Below are 25,301 nucleotides of genomic sequence, written 5' to 3'. Positions count from 1 at the left end.
TGGGCAGCTAGCAAAGCTAGTCAGTGACATCAACTCATTCAATAGTATTCAAACATAACCATTTCTGTTTTCATGTCTTAAAGTTTGTTGTTGCAAAGTCAATTAACAGAATATGAATGTGCCTGAACTGGACAGTTTGATTGACAGGTTGGTCACAGGTAGACCAGCAATGATGGGCAGTTCTTGGCCTTTACCCAGACCTTGGGAAGGCGCTCTTTCTTTAGGAAAACCCGTACCTGTCTGTGCAGCCAGCCTTCACTCTCATCTTCATGTTTCTGAAAAGAGAGAAGATAATTCATCAAAGCCTGCCAAATCATTCCACATACAGTATGCTAAAATGCTGTATTTCCACGGGGGGGAAAAGCTACATAATAAAGGCTCACACATTTTTCCTAAATAGACATGTCATTGAATTTACAGTAAAAGAATAATCTTTTAATCTTCAGCTGCTGCCAATTACTCAGCCGTCCCATTGAATTACAGCCCAAATCAGTCAGCACATTATAGCCATTAACTGAGCTCCAATCGGTCTCACTGACTGCAGTTATGTTAATGTAATCCTTACAGCTTCTTGGTTACCATTTAAAAAGCTTTTTTTTTCAAAACAGATTCTCAACACTATAATGATTGAACTCCTTAGAAACTTTTATAGCAAGTGGAACAAGTTCCGTATGGGAATCAGGCACTGTCCCAGATAAATGGTCGCAGGCGGTTTCTTATAGTGGTTCAACAATCTAAATTTCACCGCTTGGAATGAGACGTATTGTACCTTAGTGCAGACTCCAGTGGTGGCCTCACAGAGGGTTAGTAGAGAGATGTTCTGCGCCCTGTTTAGCCAGTTTACAGCCAGCTTCGTATTTGTGGCCCATTTTACCATCGTTATGTAGTACTCTCTGGTGAGGAAGAAACAGATCCATGTACATCAGAGAAATTCAACCCTGGCCCCGATGAGCCACTGTGTTTTTAATTCCAGCCTGTCACCAAACCATCTGGCTCAACCATATGCCATCTTTGCTAAAGCATAAAAGAGAAAGAAAAACCCTTGAGTAAGGTACTTAATCTAAACTGCTTCAGTTAATATCCAGCTGTAAACGGGCTGCATGTAAAGAATGTAATGTGCATAATAAAAGGGTTTACTATGTGACTAAATGTAATGTCGTTGTGGGAAGTGTTGGAGCAGGGCGAGACACACCCTATCCGCTGGTTCTCTGGCCGCCGCATCTCCATGGTGTGAAGGGGCCCGTTCAGGTTCACCACAAACAGCTGGATCATGGGGTTCTCCTCCCCTGCCTACAGGGGGCAGTGTGGGGAGAGAGAGAGAGAGAGAGAGACAGAGAGAGAGAGAGAGAGAGAGACTAATTTCACTCCATTCCTGCTAGTGTGCACTAGCCAAACAGAAGTAGGCTTTTTTGGCACTTACTTTTGGGTAGTGGTACTCTAGCCCGATTGGATAAGGTGAGCCAGTAAAGATTGGGATTTCCATTTTGGGGACCAGGGTGTCATCAATGGTAGTGTATGCCAACCTGGCACCATCTGGAGACCACCAGTGGGCAATGTGGGTTTGGAAAATCTCCTCTGCAAAATAAGGCCATAGACACAGTGTGAACCTGAAGCAAATGAGAAATAAGTAAGGGATAATACCATATGAAGGAGTTAGTTATGACAAAACAATTGTCCAACAGGGTGGTGCTACAACCCGACAGTGCTGTTTCCCACCCTGAAGGGCAGTTATTTCCTCAGGACTGACTGGTTCATAGGCTATTATCCTGCTTACACGATGGCTAACTTGCCAAAGTAATGTAGCTATGGTCAATTTATTTTTAGTTCAGAAATAAATTGATTCATTGAAATGCAAGGGGAACGGGAGAAAAAATAGTCCCTGTTGCTGAGAAATAAATACTTCATGCAGCCTAAAATTGCCTGCTGCAACTAAAAGCCAACTGCATCATCATCTAATAAAAGTTTGCTAGCTCACCATCGCCAAAAGAAAATGGGCTATTAATTAATGTTAGCTTACAAAATAATAGTAAGCAATGTTACAGGCGATTAACTAATATTAGCTCACAAGATAATAGTAAGCAATTTATAGACATTTGATGCTGTATTCCAGACCGAATGCAACTGAACAGAGCCCTTCCCATTTTGAGTATATAAAGACCTCAATATTTTGCTGTGTTTTACAGCACAGCTGTCAAAGTCAGCTGGCATGTCTCATTCTTACAGCCAGTCCTGCAGAACAACATATTCAATTATGAATTATACTTCACGCTATATGTAGTGTACAGAGAATATCAGTGTACTGAATATAGTTTAGCATCTCAGGGCGTTCCGTGTCTAAGTATATTACTCTATGATTGCGCCACTGTCTGGTGTTTTACGAAGTTAAAACGCTCGGTCACATCATGCTTGAAACATCTCCCATGGTTATCTTTCAGATAATGTAGAGTGTAACTCAATGCAATGTAGCCTATGTCATATTGTCATATGTCATATTTTTGCTAACAATCTGTTCTCGTGAGCAAGGTTATGCAGAATGAATGCACACCCACGTGACACGTCTTGGCCAATCAGAATGCCGTATTTGCCCTAGGTGGTTGGTTATTTTTCAATGCCGTGGTATAAACTTTTATATATACAGGCTTGTATATCATTTACTAGAATTTCACATTCACATACTGAATATGTTCAGAACAAAATGTAGAATTATTGAATACGATGTGAAATCATTATTGTACAATGATAGCCTTGAGGACGCCTTTGAAAATAACATATTAAACCAACACTTTGTGGAGCAGAACACATTATACAATACCTCTAATCAGGCAGTTATGAACCGGATAAACACTGCTGAAGGCTAAGATCTCTCAAGGGAAGTAACAGCAATATACAGAGATAAGTATAGGTTATTGCATTCATCGACAGCACAATAATGTACAAGTTGATAAAAAAATACATCCAAACATTTAAGACGAGTGAACCTTCTAATACTTAAAAAAGACCAGTTATACTGTACAGGTAAAAAACCATGATAATGCAATATATACTCCTGGTATGATGCATGTGCAGCATAGCTATCTCTACGGTATACATTTCATTATGTATAAATCAGTTATTAATAGCTTATTAATCCTTCATAACCGTGAATATGTATGCACACTCAGTGAGCACTTTACTCTCATTCTGCCCACTGAACAGCTGCTCAACTGGATGTTTTTTCTTTTTTGCACCATTCTCTGCAAAGTGCAGTGTGTGAAAATCCCAGGAGAACAGCAGTTTCTGAGATACTCAAACCACCCTGTCTGGCACCAACAATCATTCCTCAGTCAAAGTAACTTAAATCACATTTCTTCCCCATTCTGACATTTGGTGTGAAATACAGTTGAACTCTTGACCATGTCTGCATGCTTTTATTTATTTAGTTGCTGCCACATGATTGGCTGATTAAATATTTGCATTAACAAACTGGTGTACAGATCTACCTAATAAAGTGCTCACTGAGTGTCCGTATGTGTACTGTGTGTATTTGCAAGATCTGAACAAATTAACAGCGCAATTACTACTTCCCGTGATACAATATCAGACCAAATGAAAGACCATAACAGTCAGTAACATTTACAAGGATGCTTCATCAATATTATGACTAGAGTAAATGAGTTATGCAGAGATATGGTATATATGAGGCAACAGAGTCTAGATAGTCCAAAGTGGACACATTATACAGTCTCACTGAAGGCAGTGAAGAATACAGCCATGCTCTAATAAGAATGGCCCTGAAATGTTCCCAAAAAGCCGTCTGTCTGCATCTCCTCAGCGTGGCGTCGAGGATAAAAGCACTCCACGCATCCGCCCCCCTCCCCCGTGTAATTTCAACAGTCTTGAAGCGCCGCTGATTACCATCTCATAACTGTCAAACCCCGCTGCGACCGCTCAGTTCTCGGTCCTACTCCACCGCCGTTTCAGCGCCGGCCTCCGCCCCTGTGCTAAAATAAAACCTGCGCCGCGGGCCGGAGATCGGAGCAGCAGGTGCGTCCCTGTTTCAGCGCTGCGGTCCGGAGACGCTTCAGAAAAAAAAACGCCTCCAAGCTCTGGGACTAATGCGCGGCCTTGAATAATTAAATGGGAGGGAGCGATTCGTTAAGGAGCGCGTGACCCCGGGCTGAACTGAACGGCTGATTACAGCGCCGGTGAGAGGAGTCGGCCCTAATTACCTCCCGAAGGCCGGCAGTGTCTCTGCTGGGCCTTTAGCCTGCGTAATGTGATTATTCCCTGCACATCTTTAATCACACGCTGAGGCCAAATGAGACCGGGGGCCTGCGATTACACCTTCCAGCAGGAGAGAGGTTTCATCCGCAGATAAATGAGATATAACATGGCAGCTGTGATGTAAGCTTGAGTCATTCCAGAACAAAACTGTAGCCGGACGGAAGTTCTGCGAACGAGGAAAGGGGGGGGAGCTTTTGATGTGTTTTAGAGCAAGGTGGTCACAGTATGATTATGAGGGATGTACAGTGAATATACGTTCATTTGATGCAAAGCCATCCAGCAGTTTGCAACGTTGAACATCTGAATGACTCGCTAAACCCTGCTCGCTAAACCCTTACTCATTAAGAATGTTTCATTCCTACGTGCTCTGACATGGGCTCTCCTAAAAAATGGACACACAAAATGGCAGCGTTGATGTTCTTCTCAGTCTGTCAGACACAGTTTATATTTGCATTCATTGAGGGTTTCATCGACTCAAATCCACAGCCCTCCTCCACTTACATAAATAATCACAGAATTAAATTTTATTGCATCCCTGTCGTTCTCTTATTGCCTGTGAAATGGCTCCAGATATTAAAATGATTGCCCGGTGGCAATTATTACGACCTCTGCCAGTAGGTGATACACTTCACTATGAAGACCCCTCCACATTTCACAATGATGTATCCCACTGACCTCCCTCAGTGCCATCTCTATATTACTGCCGGGACTCCCGCCTCGCTGTATTTGCACAATTAAAGAGACAGTTTTAAGGTTTCATGTCGTTTCATGAGTGCTTTCTGTCAGTGGAGCGCATTGCACAGCATGTTGTCTCTCTCTCTTATCAAAATTCTGGTGTATCTATTACCCTGTGATAATGTGGAGTAATGTACAATGACCAACCAGGGGTACAAATGGACAGCCCTGAGAAATGTTCACTCCGTCTGCCACACTATATAAAGTGTGTCCGCAAAATGATCAAAAATAAATAACACCTAGGTGACTTGTCAGACAGCAACTGCTAATTTCGCTTACTCACCATTAATAGTGTGACAAGGAGAAATAATGACGGGTTATAAATTATACACTTTAAGGCTTGTTCCTGCTCATTGCTCATTAGAAACAACACTTTGGTGATTCATGCACAGTGGAGTCTGAGGCTTGCCAAATCCACAGCCAGATGCCTAAAGGTGGGTAAAGTATCTGTATTTCAGACAGAGAACTTCAAAGGTAGCCTACTAATAATATACAGTTGAAATCATGACAGTTTTCCCTCAACTATGGAGTGTAATTTAATGTGCTCAAAAATGAAGAAGCGACTCAAATGAACTCATGTTTGAACTAGCTTAAACTCAGACAAACACCAGAGTTCTTTAAACAGCCACAGGGTGGCACCAGAAGCCCTCAGTGATACCTCAGTCTGCATGTAAACACGGGTGCTCTGAAATGAGATGGCATGTCGTGAATTAACCTTGACAGCCTGCCAGTTCGCACTTCCCTGCAGCCCTGGGAACAGCGATGAGAAACACTCATCCCCGCAAGAGAAGGGAAAAAAACAGCGCAGAAGAGAGCACAGCTGATGTCCAGAGGGATTGTGGGTGTGGGTGTCTGCTGCTCATTTTGGGCTGAGCCTGGGCTGAATTCTCCAATGACGCGTCACCGCATCGAAGTGTTTAACCCCTCCCACACCCCTGACCCGATAGGCTGCCATCAATCTGGTGCTCAAAATAAGACCTGAAGCACAGTGCAGTGCGCTGTTTCGAATTGAATTTGAATCCCAGAAAACTTGGGAACAATGCCCAATTGTTTGTGAAAATCACATAAAATTCAAGGCATGGTGCATACAAGTCACTGTTATTGTCAATAACATTTTAAGATTATTCCAAATGCAAGGACTGACATTACAAACTTGTTGACTATAATGTATTTCCAAATAGACTGAATGTGCAATGAGCGATCCTCCACAATTAAAATAATTTAACTTGTAAAACTGAGAGACAGCCCCCCCCCCCATTGCCTTCTGCCTCCCCATGTCCCCAGTCCCCAGTGTGTTTGATCTCAGAAGCAGTCCTGACCAGCCCTGGTCTATCGCAGAGAGCAGAAGCCACCCACAGCAGCTTTAACTGTGGACCACTTTCATTCACACTGGCACCACAGGCAGCTAAGACAGCTGCAGCTGCAACTGGGGAACCAGAGAACTGGACTCCTGGCTCTGTCCTCTCTGCTGATTGGCTAACGGTGATGTAATTATGTACAGACTCATCATCTCTGCACACACCCCTGATTCAGGAACGCTTCTTCTACCTCAGATGTAATGCAGATGAAATCTGCTCCAACCCCAAAAACCACCAACAAATCAATTGCAGAATTGATCTCAATGTGGGTCTCAATGTGCACTCCAAGGCTCATTTAACCAATTTGATCATTTAAAAGCATGCAGAGCTGCACTTACTGTGGCAAAGAATGCCCACTACAGGTGTGTCATTGAGCTTGGCCAGGGTAAGCCAAAGGTTATTTTCTCAGTGGTCAACAAACTCCTGCATCCCTCCAACATTTTGTTCTTAAGTTGAGCAATCTCATGAATTCCTCATTTCTTTTTCCAGAAACTCAACATTAAGGACAACTTTCTATCTGTGCCTTTGTGCCTTTACTTCCTCCACCAGCAGTTCTTTTCCTAGCTTTTATGCTACTTCTCCTCAGGCCATTAGTAAGCTGATTGCCAAAATGAGATTACTACTTGCCAGCTAGACCCCATCCCAACTGCACTGATTAAACTGCCTTCCTGCTGAGTCTTTTGCTAATTGTACTATTTTCAACAAGTCCCTTGATCTGGCATTTTACCTGTAGCTTTAAAATCTGCTTCTGTTATACCCACATTAAAAGCTTCTCAGCTATCTTGTAACCAGTGACTTGCTAGAACCATTTTAGTCCGGTTTCCAAGCACAGCATAGATGTAAAACTACCCTGGTCAGAGTTACTAATGATTTATTTATGCATACTGCTCCTGTTGGACCTTAGTGCCACTTTGAGATGGTTAATCACAGCCTCCTCTTGAGCAGGATGGAGAGCATTTGTGGGATCACTGGTGTAGCCCTGCAGTGGTTTGACTTGAGTTAGCATGGCCCCCTGTCAGTCAAGCCCTGCACCAGTCAATCAGGGTGTGCCTCAAGGATCTGTGCTAGGTCCACTGCTGTTCTGCACATTATCATATGGCCACATTATTCACACATATAGGCTTGGTTACCACTTTTACGCTGGTGACATACAGATACTGTATATCATAGACCTAAAAATTGAATCTGATTTTAATTATCAACAAAGCTGCCTCCACCTCCATAACATTGCTTGTATCCACCCATTTCTGTCCCTCTTCGATGCAGAGAAGCTAGTCTGCTGATATGTGCCCCGTCCAACTTACTCTCACATCATCAAATGGTTTAGAACCTCCATTGGCTTCCAGTCTCATCAAGGATAGGGATAAAAAACTGAAGATGACTCCTCCAAAATGTACTGCACAGATAATCACCAAAAGGAGTGTATGCACTCACCAAAACAGAATCAAGGTATTCTTTTAACAATTTATGAGCGCACATTTTTATTTATTTAATGGATTAAATTCAAGCTTTTGAATTATTACTCCATTCCTGCTACTAGCACATTGACACAAACATGCGTTTTCCATTTATACCCATGTACTTGACTGCAATCGTCTATTTCCAAACAGCACCAAACATTATCAGCCTTTGCCAGAAGAACCTGCTTTCATAACTAGTGCTGCTTGTGGTTTTGAAGATATTACCTGCCATCACATCAACCCAACTCCTGGCCAAATGGGCCTATTCCACAAAGCAGGATTACAGAGTTAGCCAGATAACTACCATGCTTACATTTTGAACATGGACTGAAGTAAAGATAGATAGATAGATAATTGTTCCGGGTTTTACTAAATGCAGTTATCCGGCTCAGAAATCTTTCTTTGTGGAACAGGGCCCAGGTTGTGTCTATCATATGAAATTTAACACCAGAACCATAACAATTTCACTCTAAAACCCTCAACACCAGGATTTTAACACTAGAACCATAACACTTTTAGTCTAACACCCTCAACACCAGGATTTGAACACCAAAACCATAACACTTTCACTCTAAAATCCTCAACACCAGGATTTTAACACCAGAACCATAACACTTTCACTCTAAAACCCTCAACACCAGGATTTTAACACCAGAACCATAACAGCTTTACTCTGAAACCCTCAAAGCCAGGATTTTAACACCAGAACCATAACTTGTCACTCTAAAACCCTCAACATCAGGATTTTAACACCAGAACCATAACACTTTCACTCTAAAACCCTCAACACCAGGATTGTAACACCAGAACCATAACACCTTTACTCTGAAACCCTCAAAGCCAGGATTTTAACACCAGAACCATAACTTTTCACTCTAAAACCCTCAACATCAGGATTTGAACACCAGAACCATAACACTTTCACTCTAAAACCCTCAATATCAGGATTTTAACACCAGAAGCATAACACTTTCACTCTAAAACCCTCAACACCAGGATTTTAACACCAGAACCATAACACGTTCACTCTAAAACCCTCAACATCAGGATTTTAACACCATAACCATAACACTTTCACTCTAAAACCCTCAACATCAGGATTTTAACACCAGCAAATGCACAGTGTGATCCCTCAAGACGCCAGCGCAAGCCTCTTTGATTCTGAGAGACTTCCTCTGAATCCAGCACAGCGCCGGGCTCTTCACGACTCCAGCACGCTAGTCTGGAGCCTGAGTCTGGATGAGTGACAGGTCGGCATCATCACAGAATCCTGGCGATCGTTATCCCGCCGCGGCGTTTGAAGAGAAATCAGGACGGCGGCGTTCCGACGCCAGCTCGGTGGCCAGCCCGGCTCGCGCCGCCAGAAGCTGTGCTGATTATGATGACTTCATTTTAATATCATAACAACATTTCCCTCCTCGCAGGAGCCGTGGTGTGATTGCCAAACACCGTCAGCCATTTCAAAGGCCATCGCTCTCTCTGCCTGTAATGAAACGGGGTAGAGGATACCGGGAAGCCACTTTGTTCCTCGGTTTTGAGAATTTATGACTTTGATTTTGTCATTGGATCACTTATGAAATGTAGACACTTTGACAATGCCTTGTGCGCAGTATGTGGCACGGTGATCAAAAAGCCGAACATGTAACCAGGCAACTGTGGGTTCAAATCCCAGGGGCAGGACTACTGCTGTTGCACTGAGCTGTGTACATACTGAATTACTTCAGTAGCTGCAACATTTCCAGCTGTATTAAAAAGAAGATGCTGAGATAGAACAGGGATGGCTGTCTGTGCCCTTGATGCAGGTTTCTGCTGTGAAAAAGCAGACAGCTGTCATTTCCTCGAGGGAATTATTTGAAATTGAGTTAACAGATTTTAGGTGTTGGGGTACGGGTATTAGAAGATAAACAGGATTATCTGGGAGTTATCCTTAAATGAATTGCACTCTGCAAGCTATTTCATTCACAGGGACACAAATCATCAAGCACAAGATATCCGACAGCTCTAAATCCATTTCTATAGTAAGAGCTCTTTTCCTGCTGCGTCACATAACTTCACATTATTCCTGATAGTGACTGAAAGTGTGGCAGCCCATCTCTGTGTAACATAGGAACTCAGGGGATCTGCAGTACACTGCTGTAAGACTGCTATTCAGCTCTGTCTTGTGGATTATGAAATCCTCTGGAAAGCAATCAGTGGTTTTGAACCAGACTGCATTGTGGCAAAATTAAAGGTGTTTTTTTCTTAATCATTAACAATAAACAGTGATGCGTATGGAATCGATTAGAGTCATCTTGAAATGAAATAGATCAAGAAGGAGCAAGAATTTATCTCAGTATCCATTACCTTCCTTTAACACATTTATGAGTTTCAATAAATAATGACAGGAGGTTGGAGAGGGATGTGTCAGGACTGTGCAATATCCCCCGTGATTAAAGTTCAATACTGTAGCTAGCCTGGAAATGTCCCTCCACACCAAATCCTACGATAGATTTACTGGCAGAATAAATGGGAATATGCACACACACGCGCACACACGCATGGACGCATACACACACGCACGCGTGCACACACACACACACAAACACACACATACATCCACACACACACACACACACACACACACACACATGTGCATGCACGCACACATGCATACACACTCGCACCCATGCACACACACACACACACACACACACACACACACACACATGCATCCACACATGCACATGCACACACGTGCACACACACACACGTATGCACGCACGCGCAGACACACACATGCACGCACAAGCATGCACACACACACACACATGCATCCACACACAAAAGCATGCACACACAGACATGTGCATACACACGCACATGCACACACAAGCATTCACACACACACACACGTGCGCACGCACAAGCGCATGCACACCTACACACACAGTCTTATTCCTCCCATCTGCAGTGGAATCGTATTATTAGTCAACATACACACAGAATGATTACAGTCAAGTAGGAGATTGCATCATTTAACTAAGAGAAGCAATTTTCAATTTTGGGGAAGTGAACACACAAAAAACAGACAGGTGTGCTCCAGGCATCTCTATAGTAAAACTGTTTTTTGTGTTTATAAATTAATTTTACAGGAAAAACTTGGAACACTTTAGAGCTACATAGCCAGGAGAGGACATGAACATATTTGCTTCAACCCGTAACTATTTACTGTTATTTGTAAATCTTACAATCCTTACAAATTGGTCAATCACAGTGAATATGTGTCTTCCAAAGTTATTGGAAAATACAACATTTGAAACACTGCTAAAAATCCCCAGATTCTTGCTGTAATTGTAACTGTGAATTGCTGCTCTACATGGGTGATCATGGAGCTCACCCTCATACAGCCAGTCACTCAGGCCATTAAAGATGACACGTTCCTTTCCTGATGACACCAGGCGTATGGACCGGCTTTCCACAGTGGCTCGGTAGTAGATGTTATTCTCAAATATGAAGATCTGAGGACACAAAGAAACATGAAAAATGAATATTTCTGTTCATCGCAGTTTGTGAAGTGCGGCAGCCAGGATCCTGCTGGTGGCAGGTTAAGATCCTGAATCGAGCTTAAAAGTCTGACGCAAGCTTCAGTGTAGCTGCCTGCAATAATCAAGCTCTTCTCTGGGGGGAATCTTTTGTGAGTCACTCACAGGACAGTTAATTCAGCTGAAATGAAAACCAGATAGATTTTAACACCCTAGCCCCTCACCAAGTGAATATTCCACACATTGCTACATAGTTTCACATAGAAATACCGTCCTGTATGCTCCATGTATTCAACCCTTTTCATTCAAAGCCCTCATAGCCTCACTTCCGCAAGGACGCGCCAAGCTGGCAACAGCCAATACAGCATTCATGCACAGCAATCGGATGAATATTACATATTTAATTTAAAAAGGTGCATTGAAGTTCAGGGTCTGAGAAAGTACTGTACCTCTGACAACAGCTCACGGTAATGTAATACCAGTTTTGTGTGCCCTTGCAGCTAACAATAATGTTCTTACAATGTTATGAAATATTCTGTCAATGTTATTACACTGCAACGACGTGGCAGCAACGTTGTGAGAACGTTTTGTGTTAGCTGGGCAGGCACTGTCCAGCAGTATGGACTCTGTTTATCCTCTGCTGGGAGCATTGGCTCCCCAAAGGGTGGCAAACTCCCTTTCTGCATCCAGCCCACTGTGACGCTCAAACCCCAGGCCAACTCCACATTTCTCTGCCTGGTTTCTTGGGCAGAAATGCTTTACTGAGTGTCAAATCTCCCATCAGTAAAAGTGTATTTAAAATGCATGGAATGGAGGAGGATCCATTTCAGATACAGCATATGTGGAGTTTTATCTGCAGGCTTCCTAGGTCCAGAGGTAGGCTATTGAAGAAAACATCTGATTCATTTAACAGCATCTGAAAAACACTGAAACTGAAACTGAAAAACACACAAAGCCACATTGAAGGATAAGTGTCAGAGTTTGGTTGTGGGGAACGTGCATGTACACTAGAGCTGAGTCAGTACTGCCGGGCCTAAAGGGACAAAAGCAGGTTGGTTATGGGTGTCTGTGAAATCAGAAAAGCTCTGGTGGCACGGCGGAGCTGAGGAGGATGTATTTCCCTGGCAGCGGCTGGGTCTGGCAGGGCAGTGCCCGCTGGCGGACGCTCCTGGGGGAGAGAGGGGAGGCCCGCAGGCCTGGGAGGCAGAAGATGAAAGGACCGGGGCATCAAAGCGAGGTGTGACACCATTGGCTCAGGCGAGCTGTGTGCCTGGGAACGGGCGTCGAAGGTGACGGCGACTGTGACCTCCCTCCTCTCATCCCCTCGGCTAGCTGCTCCCACCTCCCTCCCTTTTCCTGTTCTCTATTCTCTGTGACCCTCTCTTTTTTCTGTGTGTGTGTGCGTGAGTGCGTGTGAGTGCGTGTGTGTGCACCTGTGTGTATTTGCACATGTTGGTATATTTTTATGTGTGTGTGTGTGTGTGAGTACATGTGTCTGTGTGAGTGCATATTAGTGTGTATGTACATATTTGTGGGTGTGTGTGTGTGTGTGCATGTTTGTATATTAGTGTGTGTGGGTATATTTTGTGTGTGTGTGTGTATTCATGTGTGCATGTGTGTGCATGCTTGTTGAAATTTCATGTCAAATAACTAGCTAAATTGCACATGCAGGTGGGCTCACACAAACACACCAAAACACAGAATACTTTCTTTGGTCAAACACATTTCTGATGAAAAATAGAACATAGCTATGTGTTTGAAAAAAATGTGCTTCTCTGATAACTGAATATGAGTATTTTAGTATTCTAAAATAGTCTAATCGCCGCTCATGTCAAATATAAATCATTATTCATGTAGTCGATGGCAGAATGAGGACTCTAAGCTGAAGAATTTGAAGGCACAGTGAACTGTTATAGTAAAATATTTGAACGATTAAATAAAATGTATCTTCTATTCAAAGTACTAGGATGTATTATTTTGAAAGATCTAGCTATCAAGCAGACTGTGAACATTAACAGTCAATAATCACAGACAGCTTTGAGTTTTTAAATCCACCTTGCGAATGCAACACCTGTTAAAAATGAATAACTCTTTTGTCTCATTTGTAATTTCCTCAAAAAGACAAATGTATAATTAGCCTGTGAGAACACAAACTGATTTTCAATAAGATGCACAAAATGTGGGGAAATGCACATGTATCTGAGCTAATGAATAACGATGAAGCAGGAGAGTTCATTAAAAATAATTGCTCTGTATTGTAATGAGCACAAGGCAAGGTTTAGAAATGGTTTATTGAAACTAACACTGCAATACTGAAATTATTACTGATGAAGTATTACTATGTCATATTAGGGAACTGATTACTAACGTAAATTAAAAACCACTATGCAATCAGCGTTATCCTGTGATCATGACAGTAAAATATTTAATACGGCACTGCTAGGTTTATTTTCTGTTCATTTGGGATGCATATGGGTATATAATCATTCGTAATCTATCTGTCTGTCTATCCATCTGTCTATCCTCAAAGGCCTCCTTCATGCGGCACAGAATGGAATGAATGACAATGGCATCACTTTCAGATTCAAGCCCAGGCTCTGCACTGAACCTGCAGCCAGCAGGAGAGTGTCTAGTGAGGACCATAGTTTAAACCTCGCGGTGTCATTATGAGATTATGTGCAGCTTGCGGTGGTGTATCAGCGCTGTATACTGTGCAGGGGTGATGAGGGCAGACAGCATGCAGATATCTGTCCTTAGTTCCACTCTCACTCAAACTCACAGCCTCCAGCAGCTTCTGGAGCCACTCCAGGCCCGCCAGGTCTGGACCAGAACTGTGTCTTCCTGACTACTGTGCCCCACACAGCCTGACACTGACACACCAGCTGCTAGTGCGTGTGTGTGTATGCTGGGCATGTTTGTGTGTGTGTGTGTGTGTGTGTTCATGCATACAGAATGTGTGCATGTTTGTATGTGTGTGTGTGTGTGTATGCATACAGAATGTGTGCATGTTTGTGTGTGTGTGTATGTGTATGTGTATGTGTAGGTGTGCATGTGCATGTGTGTGTGTGTATGGGTGCGTGTGTGTGTGTGTGTATGTGTGCGTGTGTGTGTGTATGTGTGCGTGTGTGGGTGTGTGTGTGTATGTGTGCGTGTGTGCGTGTGTGTGTGTGTGTGTGAGTGTATGTGTGCGTGTGTGTGTGTGTGTGTGTGTGTTTCCATTTCCATTAAATTTCTGGTAAACATTTTACAGGATGTAATTATTCACATCTGGTTAAACAGCAAATTAATAAAATATTTCATCACATGCATTATGCATTACACAATGTCACAAAATTACATTATTACACTCTATTATTACAGTAGAACGTGAGTAAAGACACAATACTCATCCAGCCTGGGAGGAACTGTTACCAGCCATCACCTATGGCAAAGCCTCAGCTTCCTGAACGACAGTCAGTCACAGTGACACATAGATCTGACAGTATTTACTGTGCATGGGACGTGTCTGAGGGAGGAAGCGGGCGTAAGGCCTGTCTCTCTGAGCTCGCAGCCCTAGCCATGTAGCAGCAGGCCGCTGCATGGCACCTGTGCGTGAGTCTTAATCCGCTCCCTACAGGAGGGCCGCTAGCCGCAGCCAACAAGCAGCACGGCGGCACAGTGTGTGAGCAACGCCCAGCACAGCCTGGAACTACTCACTCTCATTATAAACACCGGCGTGAGAATATCAACAGCCACACGGAGGTGAGAAAAAGTGCCTTGGATTGAATGAAAACCACCAAATTATTTCAGGGACAGTGCCATGACAGCAAAAATCTGTATTTAAGATAATTTTATTGTATTACAGTGGCATTTTTACTTGTAATTATTATTCATTTGATTTGTTTTGTATAGCATTTTCCCTTTTGATGCTACTGTAGGTCTAGAGTTTAGTTTGTCAAAAAACTAAAAAATAAACTCACTTCAAATCAATAAAAGAAACAAGGCAAACATCATATAGTGTGACCCTTACACAGAGTTACTCTATATGACCTGATGTGGTTCAGCACCATGCTCCTCTGGCATATTTACATGTGAGAAAGCTTGTATTACATTACATGTCATTTGGCAGACACCTCCCGTGGAGCAATGCAGGGTTAAGGGCCTTGTTCAAGGGCCCAACGGCTGTGTGGATCTTATTGTGGCTACACCAGGGATCGAACCACCAACCTTGCTTACTGCATAGAAAGGTGTGTGCTCAGCTGCTGGGTGTATAAGAACACATGGACATAAAGAAACATACAGCATGTAGCGGGAAAAGGTCATTCAGCCCATGGAGAATAGACAGTATCCAGCACAGCGCTAAGCCCGGACCCAACGCCCCGAGGGTCTCTGACTGTGTCTCTGCGAGGACCCGGGAGAGTGAGCTCACCAGCTGCTGCTCGTGCGGCCCCCAGCCGGCATACTGCAGGGGCACGTTCCGCACCTCCGGAGGGCTCAGGTTCCAGGTCTCCCTGCGGAGGAGAAACAGCAGGCTTCATTCAGACAGATCGACCAGGCAGACGTCACGTCTGATCAAAGTGCAGTCTACAGTGCACTGTTAGCGCCAGAAATACCCTGGGCCGAATACTGTCATCTGCTTGTACTATGGGTAGCTAAACCATTGGCACTTTGCCTGCTGAGAACCACTTAAGGTTGCATGCTAATGGGGCATTTAATGTATGTAAGTACATTTCCCTCTTTTTCAGCAGTGGAAAGAAGCACATGGTGTACTTAGTGGTTTTCACAAAAGCACCAGGATCAGTGTGAGAGAGATGGTGATGATGTGAATGGGCTCAGTGCACAGTACTCTGAGAACTCCACTCTGATCCAGGATCAGTGTGAGAGAGATGGTGATGATATGAGTGGGCTCAGTGTACAGTACTCTGAGAACTCCATTCTGATCCAGGATCAGTGTGAGAGAGATGGTGATGATGTGAGTGGGCTCAGTGTACAGTACTCTGACAACTCTACTCTGCTCCAGGGGATAGGCAGTGAGAAGAGTATAATGGCAGAGATATTAAAGTGTACAGAGATGTAGTCTTCATGAGATAATGAGAAAACACGAAATGTCAAACAGCGTCAGTCTCCAGAGTGGTCTGGACTTGGGTAACATCCTGCTCTAATTCACATCACCTCCAAAACATTTTTATCATGTCATTGAACTGCAATATTGTGTGTCCACTAGGTGGCAGCATAGACGGATAGCTGTTATAGAGTGCAGTGACGTAAGTTTTTTTGGACAGTGACGCAAGTTATTATTGTTTTCGCTCTGGCATCATGTTCAGAGACAACAGCAACAGACTTCAGAATGCAAATCCAGACCGAGAATCAAATCTAAACTCTAGACCTTTTGTTGGCCAAGAGACACCTGAGCAACTGTCCAATTACTTTTGCTTCTCTACAATGTGTAAGTATAAAAAAGGCTGTAATTCCTAAATGGATCACTGGATAAGAGTATATAATACCCTTAAATTCAATCTGACAGTCTGCACTTTAACTTAATTTCCCTTGCTTTATTTCAAACCAAATGTGCTGGAACACAGAGCCAAAACAATTAAAATGGTCTTACTGTCCAAATATTTACGCACTGCACAGTGTATACTGTATATCGGCATGTAACTTCAATAATAATGAATGGACTTCTTTTGACCAGGTTAATGTGCTCTGTCCCATGCAGTAATACAGTAACAGTAATATGGCAGAGGATGTGTACTTACGGAGTATCCAGGCTGCAGATGATGTAGTGGGCATTGTAGGAGTGCTGGTACACCTGCGTAAATAAGCAGAATTATACGGTCATGACGGGGCGTCATCATCACACCAGGTACACCAGGGCAGATCAGCATGCTAGTGCTAAATCTGCAGTTTGCAGCCTAACACCTCTGATTGACTGGTGCCAGATTGGCTGAACCCATTTCATTTTCAGGATGGAAGCCGACTAAGAAATCTTGAAGTGATGAGGAAATGATAACAAAACTAAAAATGAAGTTTTTAATTGAGTTGATTCTAATTTTTGAATCAGTTATGATAAAACATTGTTGAAAGAAGAAAGAAAGAAATGTCTTAATCGAGAGGCTTGCTCATGGAGTGCGCCGTTAATGAGACAGAAATGAGGATGATGAGAGGTCTGTAATGTGGGTGTGGAAATGGCTGTTAATAGAATTACTCAGCAAACACACAGACCCTGGGTTAGGAGGACTGCGGTGCGTTGTGCAAACTCAAAGGAGCGCCTCGATGTGTTGAGAGAATCAACAGGTCACCTGGATCAGCATGGCACATCTGCACCACCTCAGCAATCTGGCCTGAAGTCCATGGCCCTACATCTGGCTGCATTAATACTCACTGCATCTGGCTGCATTAATACTCACTGCATCTGGCTGCATTAACACTCTCTGCTTCTGGCTGCATTAACACTCCCTGCATCTGGTCGCATTAACACTCCCTGCATCTGGCTGCATAAACACTCCCTGCATCTGGCTGCATTAACACTCCCTGCATCTGGTCGCATTAACACTCCCTGCATCTGGCTGCATTAATACTCCCTGCATCTGGCTGCATTAACACTCCCTGCATCTGGCTGCATTAACACTCCCTGCATCTGGTCGCATTAACACTCCCTGCATCTGGCTGCATTAACACTCTCTGCATCTGGCTGCATTAACACTCCCTGCATCTGGCCGCATTAACACTCCCTGCATCTGGCTGCATTAACACTCCCTGCATCTGGCTGCATTAACACTCTCTGCATCTGGCTGCATTAACACTCCCTGCATCTGGCCGCATTAACACTCCCTGCATCTGGCCACATTAACACTCCCTGCATCTGGCCACATTAACACTCCCTGCATCTGGCTGCATTATCACTTTCACATGTAACTCTGTCCTTCGGGGGGTCATTTTTAGATCCCTGCATTTAATTGCTGAGCATGTGAACACCTGCGCTACAGAACGTGATGTCTCTCCCGCCCCACCCCCAATCAATTAATGTGCAATTCGCTCTCTTGGCTACTGACCTTAGAGACCTTGGTCTTTAACTCAGTATGCTAATCATATATTGGTAATCATTCCAATAAGCAATGCTGTTTCAAATATTAGAGGCTGTTCAATATAATTTTTCTGGGAATCTGCTACTGTGGATGAAAATGTATGTATCTGCATGCTGGGAGCTATTTCGCTGTTTTACATCAGGCATGTTAATTGGCTGTTCTTGGCCGTGGCAGCAGTTCCGACTTCAAATCAGGTTGTCATTTTATGTAGGACATAAGGACAAATGAACACATAATGGGGGCGACATGCCTCAGGCAGTAAGAGAATTCGTCTGGCAGTTGGAGGGTTGCAGGTTCGATGCCCCGCCCGGGCTGTGTCGAAGTGTCCATGAGCAAGACACCTAACACCTAAATGCTCCTGACGAGCTGGTCGGTGCCTTGCATGGCAGCCAATCGCCGTCGGTGTGTGAGTGTGTGTATGAATGGGTGAATGAGAAGCATCAATTGTACAGCGCTTTGGATAAAGGCGCTATATAAATGCCAACCATTTACCATTTACCATAATGAAGAGAAAATCCAGTCCTCCTGCAAGCTGATATACAGTAGGGGCATCCACCCCCAGTAAGAATGTAATGCATACAATGCCACTCAAGCAGGCAATTTTCCTCATTGAGAAATCCAGCTAAAGCACTGCCTACACTAAAACATTACCAGTGCAGGATTTAATAGTAATATTACACAGTAAAATACTGTAATCAGCATTTTCCTGTGAAATAAATTACCAGGATTTTACAAACATGAATATTGGACCATAAAAACTGCAATCAGAATTTTACTGTGAAATCAATGGTTACCTGAATTTTACAAGACTTACCTGTAATATTTCACAATGTAATCAGAATATTACAGTGCAATCAATGCAGGCTAGCCAATATTGAAGGAAAATACTGTGAAATTAGAATTGAACTGGACCGCACAGCAACATGGGATATGGTGTTTGTGGTTGAAAGTGAAGCAGGCCAGCAGCACCAACGGAGTTGAGTATCAGACAAATATAGTACGTATTAAGCAGTATTAAGTATTTTAGCATTCAGATACTGTATGTTTACTAACAGTGGAATGTATAATAGCATAAAGCTATATCTCAGTAATCCATAGTACATAGTATATACTGAGAGACAGTATATAGCTGTCATTTCATTGCAATTCGCTGTGAATGTTATAGTAGATTACTGTGAATAGATTAACAATAAATTACTGTGAAGCTTAGTGTAAAAGTATGGCACTTATTAGCCAATAATTTACTTGTCTTTTACAGTGACGTAAATATGCACCAATACAAAAATATTTGTGGAAGGTTACTTGCTCATGACATGCTAAGAGGGAACACATTAACTGCATCTGAAAGATTCAGCACATAATGACATCACATCAACCTGAGGCCCTGGGTCAGAAGAGCCCTGCTGCATTCTGGGAGCTCGCAGGACAGACTGGCAACATGCAAGAAGAGGTAAGCACATCAGAGGTTTTAGCATGCAACAAATAACGGCAGCTCATGTGACAGAGTGTGTATTGGATAAGTATGAAATTAATCAAGAGCCCAAATTAATGTTTCATCAGGAGGGCCGACACCATGTTATAAGATTTGTGGCTGTTCGTCCACGCAGGATGGATCCAAGGCCTGCTTCCATTGTCCAACTTAAGCTGCATTTTCCCTGTTATCCATGTCATGACCCAAATGGGGAGCGACTACTCGAATGACTTACTGGGGCAACGTTGTAGGCCAGCAGCACATGTCTCATGTCAGGGGACACTTCATACTTGCTGGCCTGGTACATTTCCTACAAGGGAAGAGCGGGGAAGACCATTAGCCACACGCACTTTTCATTACTGTGACTTACCCGGCCTGACAGGACTCCCCACACAGGACATGGACACCACATCACCCCAGTTCCAGACTTAACATCGTTGTTTACAAAGCACTCACAGGACTACACGGAAAGATGCTGATATCATCTTTCCCAGAAATATGCTGAATCATCTGAGAACTGCCAACCACACCTTGTCTGGGCTTTCGGGTTCAACGGCTGAAGAATCAAAAGTGATTTTCTCTGTACCTTAGAGTGAATAACCTTCAAATGGGAACAGACTGATGGATAAAAAGAATACTTCGTTAAATTTCCTTTTTGTGTCCCAGTACTCACAAACTTTTTTCTTTCAACCAAAACGGCCTTCTCTTGGGTCTTGACATTGAAGCGCACCACATCCCCCTCACGTGTCTGGAGGAGCAGCTCCTTGCCTGCACAAAAAAAGAGAGAAAGATCAATCCCAAAATCATCCCAAACATCTCATACAGCTCAGGACACCTCCAGAGTCCAGGTGTGTACGTGTGTGCGTGTGTGTGTGTGTCCACGTGTGTCTATGGGTGTATGTGTGGGCATGCTTGTTGAAAATTAATGTAAAAAATGTGTTTGTCTAATGAAAAACCGATATACATGCATTCAGTATACATATCATAGGACGCTGAGAGTGCAAAAAAACAGAATTTCAAACTATATTTCACAGAGACCCTTTCTCCAAAGGTTAGCTGCAACAGAGAGGCTAAGTGAGCTTTGACCTTTATAAAACAGCACTCCCATTGAATCTCTCCCCAGCACACCTGTAAATATCTGATTCCTGCTGACTGCTTGCATTTCTTTAAATAGTGCATTTTAATTGAGTGTAAAGACCCGCTGTGTACTTGGACAAATGCTAATGGCCAACTGATATCCAGGTGATGGCTTTGCCATGCGGAATGGCAAGCTTAAAGTAGGGCCTCCGTGTTTAAGCCTTTTAACACATCCAGCCATATAACAAGCTATTCTGAAGCCTTGCAGCGCCAATAACACTCATTTTTTAAAGAGCAAATTAAAATGTCAGCTCTTGCAAGGCTGTTACTCTCACTCTAGTTGTTAAGTCAGCTTTTTACAACATATTAATGGCAAGCTACAGAATCTCAAGCGACAGAGCCTCGTTTTATTATTTTCTCTGAAAGGACGCTTCCGGAATTTTCTGTTCCTCCGTTCCTCATACCGCACTCTCCCTCATCCACTGTACATCATTCTCTTTCTTCTCCTTTCCTCTTTTCACCAATGTACAGTCCTTGATAACAGATTAGACCTGGCATTTACTAATTTCCCAGCATCCTTTTCTTCTCCTCTGTGGACAGTCCCCTCTGCTTGAGACCCATAATTGAAGTCCCCTGTACCTTGTTGGCTCACTATATTCTCACCACAGTTCACTGGTAGCTTTGCATTCATTTCATTGATTGTTATGCCATGTCACACAATGGTAGGACCTACCAGGAATGTTGTAACAACTTTAGAAACTTTACATTTGTATGTTACAGCATTGTTACATAATTGTTACACATAGGGTAACAAACAGAATAATGGTTTTGTAGTTTGGGTTTCTGAACACCAAAAGTGTAACTGCATAGGAAAATGTCAGCATCATGATCTACCTGTTCCTCTCTCAACTCTGTAATTCAGTCTCTTATCTATGTAAATCTCTATTCTGTTGCTTTGTAATTCCAGCCTTTGTGTGTGTGTGTGTGTGTGTGTGTGTGTGCATGTGCTTGTGCATGTGTAAGCACACAGATCTCTGTGCCTTGTCCCATCTCCCCTGCTGCCCAAACAGTAGCACAGTGTTAAACATTGCATTCCTGGTTACTACTGACTAGAAGGCTAAATGAAACAGATAAACACCAATTTTAAAATGCAGTTCCAAGGGAATTATTGCTCTCGTAATCAAGAACATGAAATGGCCTGCAGCTACCTCTCTTTTCAGTAGCTACCCTGTCCTAAAACACAGGTGAGCTGTAAAGAAAAATTAGGCCAGTAAAAATTAATTGAGATTTTAATGAATCCTTCTGCACAATCAAGATTTATTACATCATTTCACATCATACATATTAAATGAATCATAATAAAGTGGTTTAAGTGAAATGTTGCAGTTGCCAAAAGAAAGGAAATTAAATTGATCTGCCCTACTGCTAACATCAGTCTGCTCTCCATCAAGGTATCAGCACAGATCTGCTTCAGCCATGTACAGTGGTGTGAAAAAGTGTTTGCCCCCTTCCTGAATTTTTTGTTGCATGTTTGTCACACTTAAATGTTTCAGATCATCAAACAAATTGAAATATTAGTCAAAGACAACACAAGTAAACACAAAATGCAGTTTTTAAATGAAGGTTTTTATTATTAAGGGAGAAAAAAAATCCAAACCTACATGGCCCGGTGTGAAAAAGTGATTGCCCCCCCCTGTTAAAACATCACTTAACTGTGGTTTATCAAACCTGAGTTCAATTTCCCTAGCCACACCCAGGCCTGATTACTGCCACACCTGTTCTCAATCAAGAAATCACTTAAATAGGACCTGCCTGACAAAGTGAAGTAGACCAAATGATCCTCAAAAGCTAGACATCATGCCGAGATCTAAAGAAATTCAGGAACAAATGAGAAAGAAAGTAATTGAGATCTATCAGTCTGGAAAAGGTTATAAAGCCATTTCTAAAGCTTTGGGACTCCAGCGAACCACAGTGAGAGCCATTATCCACAAATGGCGAAAACATGGAACAGTGGTGAACCTTCCCAGGAGTGGCCGGCCGACCAAAATTACCCCAAGAGCGCAGCGACGACTCATCCAAGAGGTCACAAAAGACCCCACAACAACATCCAAAGAACTGCAGGCACTTGCCTCAGTTAAGGTCAGTGTTCATGACTCCACCATAAGAAAGAGACTGGGCAAAAATGGCCTGCATGGCAGAGTTCCAAGACGAAAACCACTGCTGAGCAAAAAGAACATTAAGGCTCGTCTCAATTTTGCCAGAAAACATCTTGATGTTCCCCAAGACTTTTGGGAAAATACTCTGTAGTCTGACGAGACAAAAGTTGAACTTTTTGGAAGGTGTGTGTCCCATTACATCTGGCGTAAAAGTAACACCGCATTTCAGAAAAAGAACATCATACCAACAGTAAAATATGGTAGTGGTAGTGTGATGGTCTGGGGCTGTTTTGCTGCTTCAGGACCTGGAAGACTTGCTGTGATAAATGCGACCATGAACCATGAATTCTGCTGTCTACCAAAAAATCCTGAAGGAGAATGTCCGGCCATCTGTTCGTGACCTCAAGCTGAAACGAACTTGGGTTCTGCAGCAGGACAATGATCCAAAACACACCAGCAAGTCCACCTCTGAATGGCTGAAGACAAACAAAATGAAGACTTTGGAGTGGCCTTGTCAAAGTCCTGACCTGATTCCTATTGAGATGCTGTGGCATGACCTTAAAAAGGCAGTTCATGCTCGAAAACCCTCCAATGTGGCTGAATTACAACAATTCTGCAAAGATGAGTGGGCCAAAATTCCTCCACAGCGCTGTAAGAGACTCATTGCAAGTTATCGCAAGTTAAACGCTTGATTGCAGTTGTTGCTGCTGAGGGTGGCCCAACCAGTTATTAGGTTTAGGGGGCAATAACTTTTTCACACAGGGCCATGTAGGTTTGGATTTTTTTTCTCCCTTAATAATAAAAACCTTCATTTAAAAACTGCATTTTGTGTTTACTTGTGCTGTCTTTGACTAATATTTAAATTTGTTTGATGATCTGAAACATTTAAGTGTGACAAACATGCAAAAAAATAAGAAATCAGGAAGGGGGCAAACACTTTTTCACACCACTGTATATGTCTATACATATTATATTCACCACTGGGCCGACGGCAGAATACTCTAACTTTCTCTCAAAGAGCCTAATTCTCTTCATCATCGTGACTACCACATAAATATTTCCACTGTGAAGAACTAATGTTAAAGATAAGTTTCACATTTGATTATAGGTTGAATGGTTAAATTTGGGTTGGGAAATCTGAACTGCAAGAAAGGGAAACTTCACCGTGGAGCTGTGTATCACGGCACAAGCAAAGTCATCTTTAAAAATGTATTAACTTTCCAGCCAAATGCTAGATTGCGCACTCAATGAGCATCTCAATGGTCGTTACAATAAAGAACATAACGTCGGCTGAGCATGAGTTAAACCAGCGATTGCTATTCCATTGTAAAACGACATTGAATAGTTAATATGAAATCTCATTCAGTTGATTACATTCAAAAGTAACTTGCCTTACACGTGTCTGGTCTCTTCATTTGACTATGTATAATCTATGTAAAAATCGATCGTCATTTTAAGAACCCCCTATAGATACAATAATTTAATATTCTGCATCTGTCAATGCTGGGTACGTCTCTCTCCCTCAAATGTAACTGCATGGGGTATAAATCCTGGCAAAAAGACAAAGACACAGGGAGGGAACCTTCCAGTTGTGTCATGTTTGAATATTTGCTTCTGTCATTTTTGACCGGCTGGCCATTTACTAAAAGCCTACTTAGGCTACATGTTATTTATTCCAGTGCATATCTGCTTTCTGTTGGGTTTCTGTTGGATTTGCTGGCTAACTAGGCATATTAAGAACACACACACACACACACACACATATATATATATATATATAAAAACACCCATATCACCTATGTGGAAAAGTAATTGTTCCCTTAGTTACACAATCAACCAATTAATCAAATGTAATTGATAATTAAATTCAGGGGATTGAACACACTCAGGCTTGATTGCAGCCAGCCCTGTTGAACTCAAAGCTCACTCTTACCGAACCTCACCAAGGTTAGCATCAATGTTTTGACGAGCACACTATGCCACGATCAAGGGAAATTCCAAAAGAGATCCATCCATCCATCCATTATCTGAACCTGCTTATCCTGAACAGGGTCGCAGGGGGGCTGGAGCCTATCCCAGCATACATTGGGCGAAAGGCAGGAATACACCCTGGACAGGTCGCCAGTCTATCACAGGGCACACACACCATTCACTCACACACTCATACACTCATACCTACGGGCAATTTAGACTCTC

General features: G+C 42.8%; 1 protein-coding gene across 3 annotated transcripts in view; it reads right to left on the bottom strand.

Annotated features, from left to right (window-relative positions):
• LOC133136557 (dipeptidyl aminopeptidase-like protein 6) overlaps positions 1–25,301 on the bottom strand; it is a 152,303-nt gene that overhangs the window by 14,412 nt on the left and 112,590 nt on the right. For all 3 annotated transcript variants that reach the window (XM_061254171.1, XM_061254169.1, XM_061254170.1), the window contains exons 4-12: positions 20,546–20,640; positions 20,108–20,182; positions 17,073–17,125; positions 15,746–15,827; positions 11,193–11,313; positions 1,421–1,575; positions 1,193–1,290; positions 770–893; positions 237–275 (exon numbers count right to left, since the gene is read on the bottom strand). In XM_061254171.1, coding sequence (XP_061110155.1) covers positions 237–275; positions 770–893; positions 1,193–1,290; positions 1,421–1,575; positions 11,193–11,313; positions 15,746–15,827; positions 17,073–17,125; positions 20,108–20,182; positions 20,546–20,640 — 842 coding nt within the window. The remainder of the gene's footprint in view (positions 1–236; positions 276–769; positions 894–1,192; positions 1,291–1,420; positions 1,576–11,192; positions 11,314–15,745; positions 15,828–17,072; positions 17,126–20,107; positions 20,183–20,545; positions 20,641–25,301) is intronic.

Source organism: Conger conger, chromosome 9 (assembly GCF_963514075.1).
Source record: "Conger conger chromosome 9, fConCon1.1, whole genome shotgun sequence".
Classification (NCBI taxonomy): domain Eukaryota; kingdom Metazoa; phylum Chordata; class Actinopteri; order Anguilliformes; family Congridae; genus Conger; species Conger conger.
The sequence above is the reverse complement of the archived record's forward strand: the minus strand, read 5'-3'. Positions and strand labels throughout refer to the sequence as shown.